The sequence below is a fragment of the Conger conger genome, chromosome 4 (genome assembly GCF_963514075.1).
Source record: "Conger conger chromosome 4, fConCon1.1, whole genome shotgun sequence".
NCBI lineage: Eukaryota > Metazoa > Chordata > Actinopteri > Anguilliformes > Congridae > Conger > Conger conger.
In genome coordinates this window covers 67,400,753-67,413,099 of record NC_083763.1, presented here as the reverse complement: position 1 = coordinate 67,413,099, position 12,347 = coordinate 67,400,753, and the positions used below count along the sequence as shown (strand labels likewise).

General features: G+C 42.8%; 1 protein-coding gene across 1 annotated transcript; it reads right to left on the bottom strand.

Annotated features, from left to right (window-relative positions):
* Positions 1 to 2,759: 2,759 nt before the first annotated feature.
* nom1 (nucleolar protein with MIF4G domain 1) lies at positions 2,760 to 12,347 on the bottom strand. Its single transcript, XM_061238785.1, has 11 exons — positions 11,105 to 12,347; positions 10,887 to 10,999; positions 10,392 to 10,587; positions 8,535 to 8,858; positions 7,956 to 8,066; positions 6,985 to 7,152; positions 6,312 to 6,433; positions 5,785 to 5,917; positions 4,673 to 4,804; positions 4,079 to 4,188; positions 2,760 to 3,736 (listed from the first exon to the last, which is right to left on the bottom strand). The coding sequence occupies exons 1-11, from the start codon at positions 12,062 to 12,064 to the stop codon at positions 3,559 to 3,561; spliced, it is 2,547 nt and encodes an 848-aa protein (XP_061094769.1). The 5' UTR covers positions 12,065 to 12,347; the 3' UTR covers positions 2,760 to 3,558.

Genomic DNA, 12,347 nt, shown 5'->3' with positions numbered 1-12,347 from the left:
GTGGTTTGAGTATCTGAGAAACTGCCAATCTCCTGGGATTTTCACACACAAGAGTCTCTAGAGTTTGCATAAAATGGTGGGAAAAACAAAAAACATCCAGTGAGCAGCAGTTCTGCGGGCAGAAACGCATTGTAAATGAGAGAGGTCAGAGGAGAATGGCCAGACTGGTTGAAGCTGACAGGAAGGCGACAGTAACGCAAAAAACCATGCATTACAACAGTGGTATTGAGAAGAGCATCTCTGAACACGTCAAACCTCTAAGCGGATAGGCTACAGCAGCAGAATACTTAAGTCTAAAAAATGTCTAATAAATACCTAATAAAGTGCTCACTTTTTATATGACACTACAGCCAGTTTGTTGGAGACGGCCTGAGATAAACTGGAGCCACGCGTTCCACTAAACAATAAATGTAGATGAATGGCTTCACTCACATCGCCGTTCTCTCCCCCATTTGTGCCTCTGCAGTCAGCACTGTGACCCCTGTGCATATCAGGGCTGGTACAGTCCCCTGAAAACCTGCGACAGCTTACCAAACCACAGGCCCTGCAGAGATCCTGAGAGGTGCAGGTGCTCAAAGTGAGAAAAGGGCACACCAACCTAGAAAAACAGTTCTACCACTGGCCAGTCATTGTAAAAATATATATATTAAAGATTTTCGTGTTAAAACATTGTTACAAGACCATTGTAAATCCCTTTCGATCATGAAAAAAGGCTCAGTGACATGTTGACTCAGCCTGTGTTTATAGTCCTTAAATTCGGATTTCAAAATATACAGTTGACTGCCCGACACTCTGTACCAAAACATTGTATCCTGTTCTAATTGCTACAGCCAATGGCGTTTTAACGTCAGCATATTTACAGAGAAGGGGGAGAGATAAACAGTGTTGTGGTTTGAAGGTGTTTGTTGCTGCTATTCCTCTATTGACTATTAGAAGTCCAAAATTACTTATTGTACCTTTAATGCAAATGAATGACAGCAATAATAATACAAATATTGCTTTTTTATAAAAGCAAAGGAGCACATTGAGGACTCGGGGCAAAAGGATAAAGTGTTCGGGCACCTGCAGCCACCCCCTCTTCACATGCCCGGCACACAGTACTACAGGAGGGCAAGGGCTTTATCTGCCACTGAAAACAACTGGGGGTGAGAGAGCCCAGTGCAGTGGAATGCCGGGGAACCTAGATGAAGATAAATCAATTATGCCCAACTGATCAGGGACAGCAGGTATACATAGCTGGATAATGGCAGAACCAAAGCAATTTTTAAAGGACTCATAGCAGACATTTTATGCATTTTAACATAAATGCCAACAAGTCAGTTATGATAAATGTACATTATAAAAGCATTATAAAAATTTAATCTTTAAAATGACTCATACATTTTATCCATTTTAACAGAAATGTAATCCATCACTCTATCCTTAATAAATTAGAGAACTGCATTTAAGAATTATACCTGTGAAACAGTACAAAGTGCTGTCAGAGTCCCATTTAATTATGAATATAAAAAATCCTATTTCATTATTCTTTAGGACTTCCTCAACAAAATAGGGGCATGGAAGACCAATATCCTGATAGTTATTATTTTATTATGGTCACAGATGAAAGAAAAGCACTCACTTTAAACTTTCAAATACATCCACACGGCACTGCTGCTCTAGCCCTCAAGAATGAGGAGACAGATTAATTTATGTTGATGTTGTTAATTACCAGTCCTAGGCATCAAATGTAACGGCACAACTCTGCTATGCAATGCATGCTGGATGTCAACAAGGACCAACCAGAGAGCTTAATCGGTCTGGAGCCCTGTGCACACATGCATAAGCTGCACATTATCAAATCGCATTTCACTGGAATTATTGGTAATCATCACCCCGATTATAATTAGAGATGGTAAGAAGATTATTTAGCCATAAAGCATATTCCGCATATGCTGCATATTCTTTTAAAATGTTAATGTATATTCCAAAACTGAAAAATACCTGATATACCTAAGTCTCTCATAAGGTCAGGTACAGTCATTCCTGGGGGGGAAGGTTGGAAAGTACTGGAAAGTACTGAACTTCACAAATTAAATAGAAAAATAACTGTCTGCGGGAGAGGGCTGTTACACTTAACGGTCATAAATTAACGTACAATCATTTCAAGTGCCAGTGTAATTTGTACTTTCCCAGTTTACAGTATGGTAGTGGTTTGAGTTCCCCCTTCATCCTTCCAGAAAAAAACGGAAGCATGTTTTAAGCACGCAAATAACGGGTTTACCACTAAAGTGACACTGCTCCACTCTGCCCCCTAAAGGACTATTGAAGAACTGCACCACATTTACACATGCTCTTCACTCATTGACAAACGGCCACACTTTTACATTCTTTTACATTTGTACCTCACTCACTTCTCTCTAATGGCATGAAAGGGCTTATTACGGGCCAAACACACATTCTCCCTCCCCTCAGTCAATACAGGGGAAGCAAGAGAAAGAAAACAAACAGGAACTATTTGATACTGTGCACAATGGAACCAGGGCGGAAGAGGTGGCTGTTTGCTTTGGAGTGCCATTTCAACCCCAAACACAAGTGATTACAACAGAAACAGACAGGGGGGCTTCCTTAATTTACTGTAACTCATTACAATAGGTCAGAGGAAACAAAGCAGATGCACTTTGTGCTGACTTACTATCTACACAAAACCTCTGTAGATGATCAATACAAAGCAGTTCTGATATTACCCATCACTGTGGGAAGACAAAGACAAAATACTGTGGCTTTAAATTTTTCTTTTAATGTAGTTTTCCCCCCCAAGAAGGATAAGAATGGTACAAATCAAAGACAAAATAACAATTCGGAGTAAAAGTAAAAGGTACTTCATATGCTGGTCTCAGAATATCTCAGAATTCAGTGAGGAAAAATGTACCTACATTGTCTTCTGTACTGTTAAAAACAACAGTATCGTTTGCATGAAAGAACACAACATGAGGTACTGTTCAGAAATAACTTGTAATACACCTTGTAAAATATGTTAAAATATAATATAATTAAGCAAAAACAGAAGATTATGCATTAACATCCCTACAATAACTTATGTGTTTGTTGCGTGTGAAGGTAAACTGTGATAGTAACCCATGGCATTTCAATGATGCTCATTTGTCCACATATTGAATAAGCACATAATCCACTGTCAAAGACCTAATCTGTTCAATTATAGTTAAAGGTGTTTTCTCTGAAATAAAGATCAATTTTCATTTTGGACTGATGTACTATAGCTGCACCACTGTAAGTGTAATCAATCCAGCGTTTGATAGGCAGCATGATCTGCAGAAGGCTCTTGCTGTCAGCTTTGTCTGAGTAAATTCTGTCTGGCACACGTTGCTGACACACATCCAGCCCTGTGTCTGAGGAATGCCTGGGGTGGCTCTTCTACCCTGTGAAAATGGTACAGCTGTGTGACTCCAAGCATGGAGCACAAGGCCAGAAAGAAACATATCCGAACGGACCCTTTTCACTCAGGACGGTTTGATGTGCTCCGGAGATGTCCTGGGACTGTTTTTGGGAGTCTGTTGGTTACAGCTTGAGCTTGGCATCCTTGGCCTCCATGGCCGCGGTGGCGACCTCTGACCTCTCCCTCAGGAGACGCGCTTGCTCAGCTGTCCCAAGCGACTGTGCGTTCTTCAGCAGGAAGTGACTGATGAACAGCTTCAAGCCTTCCCGCAGCATTCCCAGCTTAGGGATTCCCGAAATCCTGGCAAACACAATGACTGACATTGATTCTGTGGCCTTTGACATGACAGTTTAAACAGGCCCAGACACTGCTTGTATTGTTGGTACATTTGTCAACATGCAACAAGAATTTGGAGAGACTAAAACTGAAGGGCTAGAATTAACCACACTGTGGAGCCATATAATTCAGTCACATTGAAATCTAAAACTTTTTTTTATTTTTATAAATCACTTTTAAAAAACACAAACGTAAATAATTCTGTAACTTGTGAAACTATAAATAAGTAGGTATTACAGACCTGAATGAATATAGCCAAATACCGCTAGAAGGAAAATGCATACGTATTAGAATTAGTACACATACCTCCCAAATATACTTTCAAGTTCTCCGGGATCAGTGCCATTCAGAAGTTTAGTCAACACTTGACGTAAAAAACGAACTTTAGGCTTGTCCAGCTCACCAAACTCGATTGCCTGGGAGAGTGTGTGAAAGAACAGATGACAGAATAGAAGAACAGCACTAAAATGCAACTGGTTCCATTATTCATACACCTACATATAGTTATGGATTGTACTTAAATCTGGCCGACAATAAATTATAGTTCAGCAGCCTGTAGCCTAGTGGCTAAGGTACATGACTGGGACCATAAGATCCACACAGCTATTGGGCCCTTCTGCAAGGCCCTTGACCCCGCATTGCTCCAGGGGGGAATTTGGTCCTGCTTAGTCGAAACAAACTGTTGGTTGGTTTGGATAAAAGTCTCAGCTAAATTACAAATGATTATGATTATTTTTAGTTTGAAAGGGACAGTGTTTTTACACAGTTTGCAAGTTCTGAAAACACAAAGTTCATTTGTAAGTCTGTAAATTTGTAAAATTGTACATTTGAAAGTCAAAGGGCAAATGCTGACCCAACCAAGGCAACTGTCAGACGTCAGCCATTTTGTGAGCAACAGACCTTGAGGATGGCGAGGGACAGAGACTTCTTCTGGAGGAGGTGGACAACCAGCTGGACCAGGTTACTGAAGGGCCCACTGGTCAGACTGGAGAGGTCCTTGAACTTGTCCCACAGGCTGAACTGAAAGGTCATCTGGGGGCAGACATGGTGCCAAACACCTGGGTCATAACCTGTGGTCTGAGGCTAAACTACACCCAGCTCAAAACACATACCACATCGAGACATCCGTGCAGCAGTAAGAAATTTCAGAAACAACATTTTTGTCCCGTAAGAGTGGATAAGCACTTAACGTACACAAACAAATCAAATCTGTATCTGAGCCCTCTTCAGTTCAGACTTCAGTAAAGTAGTAAGAAAAATGAACTGTCATGATATCAGCAAGAAAGTCATTTTTCCACCACCGTAACAAAAGACAAGCACTACATGAAGCAAACAAAGTCTGCGTTCAAGCTGAATAAAATCTCACAGCCAAAGTATAATTGCCATTTTAAATTAAATCTTTCTATCATTTAGTGGGGAAAAAGCAAACAGCACTTGAGGAAAATGATCTGAGCAGGACAATGACAGAACAGGAAAGAATGATATCAGATACAGAGTGACACCTGGAGAAGGCAGGAAATGAGTCTGCCCTCCTTTGTTTGATAATCAGTGTGAAACTCACACAAGATGCGGGGAGAAGGCCTGATTCCTCCGCAGTGGCCTTCCTGTGACTTCAGTCACACACACGGTGACCAGTCAACCTAACCACAGTGGGCTTTGTCCTCAGCTTTGTAATCAGAAAAGGAAGTGCTACCTTTGAACCTACGTGACGCGACTTAGGCCATCAGTGAAGAGACTAAAAATGCTCAGGCAAACCTTCAGCAACACTTTCTGAATGTTATTATTTGAGCTGAAGGACAAAGCACACAGCAGCTGGATAATATTTCCTCCTCTTTGCTCTTAATGACCTTTTTTCCCCTCATTTCCAACAAGGGTGCCAATAATTCTGGAGCTGACTCTACCAGGATAGAGGTCTCATACCCATAACAGTAGTTGTGTTGCTAATGTTTTTACTGCAAAGATCGCAGCAGACTGCAAACCCCTGTCTTGAAGAGCCGTAATGGCTGGAGCACCTGAAAGCGCCGGTCGTGAGAGCAGAACTTCTCCCCCAGCACAGCGTAAAAGCCGTTGAAGCTTTTCTCCTGCAGACAGCAGCCCAGGATCACGTGGACGATCTCCCTCTCCTGCTGGTCTTTCAGGCCGAGCCTGCAGAGACACAGCGAGATTTAAGGGGCCGGGGGGAAATTAGCATTAATCATTTACATTAAGTCAGACTATGATCTATGCATAAATAAACAGGAAAAATATGCAGTCATAATGAGATCACCCCCCTCTAAGTGTTTCCAGAAAGGGCCGGTCTGTCTCCATAAATGAGTAAAAAGCAAAAAGCATTTTTCCCCCCATTTCACTGCATCAGTACAAAGCAAAATACAAAAGATTAATTATATGCATTACAAACCAATTATGGATTATTTTAGCCATTATCTACCCGTATTAAGCATTAACTCGCTGGATCACTGCCTGAAAATCTGAACTCCACACTTTGTAGGCACAATCTAGGCATAACCAGCACACTGCAGAGGTTAGGGTGCACTCATACCTCAAGAGTTTCTCAAAGGCATCCAGGTAGTCCTCACTGGTCATGAGAACGCAGAAAATATTTCTTCTGACGTCAGTGTTCATCCTCTGCTTTCGGGCAAGCTCCATGACCTTGGCACTGAACTAAAGAAAGAAGGGAGAAATGAAATGATAATGAAGAATTAGCAAGCAAAGCTCATCACAAGAGTTTGGTCTATACTGGGCTCTAAGGATTAAGGCTTAGTCTAACAGCTTGGATAAATATGGCACCAAGAAAGGGAAATGAAGACCTAAACTCTGGGACTGGGGAGATGGGACCAGCTAAAAACGTTTTGAAAACATTTACAACTTGCACAGCCGATTTATCTTAACCACACAAACACGGCTGCCCAAAGCTGTTCCTGGAGATCTACTATCCCGTAGGTTTTTGTCCCTGACAACCCTTTGTCTTAGCACATCTGATTCTGCTAAGCAGGTGCTGAACTGAGATCTCTACCTGTTGAATGAGGTGTGCTTTGTTATGGTTGGAGTGGAAACATGCAGGTCAGCAGATCTCCAGGAACAGGGCTGTGCAGCACACTAAAACTCCTGTTAAACTTGGTTTTAAAAAGAAAGGGATGTGGTTCTTGGTATCTGTGCTGACAGGATGTGAAAGAGACCCAACTATGCTGGTGAAAGGGGGGGGGGGCCCTTACCTGTCCTCCGGCTGAACCCTGCTGCTCTTTGTTACCGTGGTCACCAATCATGGGGGCTCCGCTCCAGGAGGACCCCACGATCCACCAGCGGCCGACCTGATCCGCTGCTAGAAGGTTCTGGAGCGAGACGCGCAGCTTCACGTCGCTGCCACTGGAGCTCTGGTGGACCTGAGAACAGGGCAATAGCAGCCTTCAGCCAGCTCTCCTTCACCATTTCAGCACAGGTCACCTCACACCTCACAGCATTGCTCATTACCCGTTTGCTACCTGATTCTGTTATACTATCATATCATATCAATTGTTGGTGGTTATTATAGTTGAACTCCCTTATCTTATCCAACTTGATTAAAATGACGAATGAAGGTTGGGTGGAGACGGATCTCAACCTGCTAGGGAAGTGCAAGACAAAGGCACAGCACTTGCTTTAGGTATGGAGACAAATAAACCATTTCTATGTTCATTGTACATTGTACATTTCCGCTTCTATGTTTGTTTGTTTCATATGTCCCGCCCTGCAAATGGATTTAGCTCCACACCTTTAGCCTTGGAAGAGAATTTGAACACAGTGCAAAAGGCAATCTAATCCTCACATTCCAGTGGTATGTTTTGTGGTGTGATGCCCTCTGGTGGTGTAGCCCTATTCTACATGCGAGATGCTCAAGACGAATGCTTCTGCTTGGGAACTAGTCTGCGTTACTACTTAAAGGATGGCTAAAAGACCAAGCCTAAAATACTGTACATACTGCCATCACACCACTAATCATTTACGTGCTTTAAGTGTTACGCATGTTCACATTTGACAGATCTGTATAATTAAAAGTGTGAATGGTTCCAAACTGAAGTTAAGCTTCTCAAACACAGGGGAAGCACCAATGCTGTAACCCAGGTAATAATACAGAAGAGGCGGGCGTATCAGCGTAATTGAGTGTGGAGTGTACGCAGGCACAGAGGCGGGAGGGAGCGGCCCTTACCAGACTCCTCTGCAGCTTGCGCAGTCTCTCCACGAGTTTGGGATCGTACCCGGGGATCTTCCTCATGTCATTGTTCTTCAGGGCCAGCATCGTCTCCAGCATGAAGCGCACCTTCACATGGTGCATACACACACACAGCCTATGAACAGACATACTCTACCCCACCCGTCTTCCCAGCAATGACCACCATAAGGATAATACTAGATAGAATGCGTTTAAATGGGCAATGCCCTGTATAACACAATGTGCGATACCCTGGCATACATTATGTTTGCATGTACGTACATGGGATGAAACATCAGTGAACATCACTGATATACAATTAATATTTTTAAACACACACATACGTATACATATACACACTCAGTGACCACTTCATTAGGTAGACCTGTACACCAGCTTGTTAATGGAAATATTTTATCAGCCAATCATGTGACCGCAATTAAGGGCATGAAACATGCAGACATGGCCAAGAGGTTCAGCTGATTTTCAGACCAAATGTCAGAATAGGGAAGAAATGTGATCTAAGTGACATGAAATAATTGTTGGTGCACATATATAGTATATGTAGTACTGTACTCTGTTTTGATCCTGGAACTGGTTCCCCAGGCTGCTGGCCTTGCGCTGGGCCTCAGAGATGAGCTCTTTCAGGGCCACGGCGTCGTCCTTCCGCAGGGCAAAGCCCACGTTCTTCAGCACAAACAGGATGAGCTCGATGTCCTTCTCTGTGAAGGAGCCGGCCAGCTTCTTCAGGATGTCGAAAATGAGCAGGGAGTGCACCACGTGGAAGTTGTACAGGTGTGCCACGATGGCCACCAGGTTATCACACTCCTTCCCCTCACTCGCAGACTGGTACACCTCTTCAAAGCGCCGGACCACCGTTTCCAAAAAATGTGCGCCTACCTGCAGGACAGCACGATGAAATGAGCTCAAATTAACATGCAAATAAGGCCTCGATACCAGAACATAGGCAGAATATTCCGGCGATGGCATTACAAAGAGGACAGTACTCTGCCAGCAGAAATAATGCATGTCTTACACAGTTTAAGAAAACCTGTTTAGAGAGGTCAAAATATCCTCTATATAATAATCCACATCAAAATAACAAGGATAACTATGATATGATTCTCAAATGTATTACAATGCAATAGCACTGTACCAGCCAAATTATGGACAGAAAATACATGTGCTTAAAAGCACATCGTTAAAACGGGCAATTCCAACAAATACGGGAATAAACAGTATTGTGTACATTTTTCAGTTTTAAAGAGAACCCAGTAGTCCAGGGCTTTAATTCATAAAGCGTGTCAGACAAGAGGAGGACCAGGTTTCCCTGGTACATACCATCAGGAACCAAAAGCCAAAACTGACCCTAGATCAGCACTCATAGTCTGAGACCCAGGCCCAGCACTGTATGGTCTGCTTGCCATTCATTGATAGCTGTATTACCCTATAAATGAACTGAGCAGAAGATAAGGCACACAGATCATGACTAACTAAACAATCTCCTGACTAACGACCTCTCACAGGTTAATGTTTACACCTCCTCACACACAAGACCCAGTTAACATACACAGGATATTTATTCTCTTTCACTAAACGCATAAACACAGAGAGACAGAAAGATCCTCTGACCCCTGTGTCATTGCTGCTTTCCTTTGAATTGCCTGGGGTTGTGTGAGAAAGATGTGAAAAGACCATTCTCCTTCATAACCCACACCCATTCTCTCAAATTGATTTAAATCCTTCACTCAGCCTACCCAATTTTCATTCCCTTCAGCAATTCAGTTCATATTAGTATAATTTTGCAAGATGCCACTTTCTAATACTTTCACAGAAGTAGCAGAAGTTCCAGAGGACACGTCTATTTTCATATTTCAAATTAAAATGTATAATACAACTGAATTTCCTCACAAATTTTCCAATGATGAGTGTTGAGAAATCTATACAAAAATAAAGCAAAGGTAATCTGTGAAAGTTATGCACGGGAATGAATGAATGAATGAATGACACTTAACGCAGCAGTTTGGATCTGTTCAGCCAGCTGCAGGGGGGGCGAGGCCTACCTCCAGCCCCACGGCATGGTGCAGAACGCTGACCAGCAGCAATGAATGAATGAATGACACTTAACGCAGATGTTTGGATCTGTTCACCCAGCTGCAGGGGGGGCGAGGCCTATCTGGGGGCAACATGGCTCAGGCAGTAAGAGCAGCTGTCTGGCAGTCGGTGGGTTGCCGATTCGATCGCCCGCCCGGGCTGTGCCGAAGTGTCCCTGAGCAAGACACCTAACCCCCAAATGCTCCTGACGAGCTGGTCGGCGCCTTGCATGGCAGCCAATCGCCGTCGGTGTGTGAGTGTGTGTATGAATGGGTGAATGAGAAGCATCAATTGTACAGTGCTTTGGATAAAGGCGCTATATAAATGCCAACCATTTACCTCCAGCCCCACGGCGTGGTGGAGAACGCTGACCAGCAGCACGTGCTCCATCAGCAGACGATCAGGCATCAGAGCGGGCGTGACGCAGGCAGCCAGGAGCACCTCTGTCAGAGTGTCATTCATGTCCTTTCTGCTGTGGTTCATGTACAGCTGCTCCAGCTGACCGCTAATGGAAGCCAGGTTTGGTTCGCTTAGCCTGCCAAACACAGACAAAAGTCACAAAGTTAACTTTTCCTTTTTTATTGGGGGCTTGTTGTCGGGTGAATACATCCTGTGTTTAGGGTAAAAATGGGGACGCTGGGTTACAAAAAAGCTATTGTATGTGCACTATTTCATAAAATAACACTATGTATGGATTTTTACTTAGGCTTATATAACAAATGAGAAACCTATGTTATTCACATGATACCATAATAATTATAACGCAACTTAGTCTAATATTGTGTAGTTACTAATGAAACGCATCGACATGCGTCATCAGGTTTAAAACGGTACCTATTCACCAGTCCTTTTATGCTCCTTTTGAGCCGCTCCAGCTCAGCCCGTCGTTTGCAATCAGCCGCTTCTCGGAGGTGAGGAGGCACATATTTTCCAGGTGCACCTGAGGTCTAAACGTTGAATACACGTCGTCACATTTTAGCATGCTATTCAGAAAACAATTAATATTTTAACGAGCTACCTATATGTGGAAAGCTTCAATACATCTTGTATACCGTTTGACTTGAAGTATCCTCTTCCTCGTCAGTCACTTCCATAGTGTCTTCCCCTAGTTCCTCCTTGACTTGTTCTTCGTCTTCGCATTCAGAAGCTTCAGCACTGTCCTCCTCTGCGCTGGCGTCTTCCTCATCGTTTTCCTCCTCATCGGTCATAACATCCATTTCATCCGAATCTTTGTCGCTGCCAATGTCGTCATTAACATCTTCGGCGCTGTCATCCTGCTCATCAGCGTCGTCCGACAGTTCAGAGTCACTGCCTTCTAGCTTCTTTAATTTATCCTTGGCGTTTGCCACCTCCATTTCCTCGTCACTCTCGTACATTCCAGATGCGGACAATCCAGGATCCAGTGCTCCAAGGATATAATCCAGTCCATCTGCAGCAAAAGATTGAGGGAGAGTCTTTTTGTTTTTCCTCTTGTTAAGGCCAAGATATCGTTCTAATTTCTTAATTTCCTTGTCCTCCGCAGCGTTTGCTTCCAGAAGTGCCTGTTTTCTGTGTTCTTGCAATTTATTCTTCTTCTTATTCACCCCAAGCGTCGACGCAGTCTCCTTCGGTTGCTTTTTTACTTTAGAAGTCTGTCCCCCCGTTTCCTTTGAATTCTTTATTTTACTCTCATTGAGGGTTGCTTTATGAGGTTTTTTAGAATCGTGTTTCGCCGTGTTGTTTTTATCTTTTTTGACAGTGGTTGCAATTTCACTGTTATCGTCTTTAGAAGTTGAGATGTTTATTTGTTTGTTCCCCTCATAATAATGTTTCTTTTTAATCTTCTTTAATTTTCGTTTTTCTTTGCGCAACTCTTTTCGGCTCTTATTTTTGATGATCCTGTTGCCATGATCCTCTTCAGTTTCACCACCACCAACTTTACGTTGAACAAATTCGTCAACTGAGACCATGTACTTCTGCAGCTTACCAGTGTCACCTTTTCTTTTCCATTTGCCTCGCGTTTTCCCCTTCATCTCTACGTTAAATTATCTGAAAGATTTTCAATAAAACACTACATTAATCATGTAACTTGCTACACAGATACCCGGCATATAAAAGTAAACCGGCTAAGTAGTTAAACTCAGCGAAGGTAGGTATCCCAAATTAGCTATATTACGAGAGGTAGCTAATTTCTTAAAAAATGAAGAGGCAATAAAAGTAATATGATTCGCTTTCTTACTACACTTCTGGAATAACATGTACAATTTACGCTTTATTATTTAATCTCCACATGCTTCGGATGGACACCGCCATGAT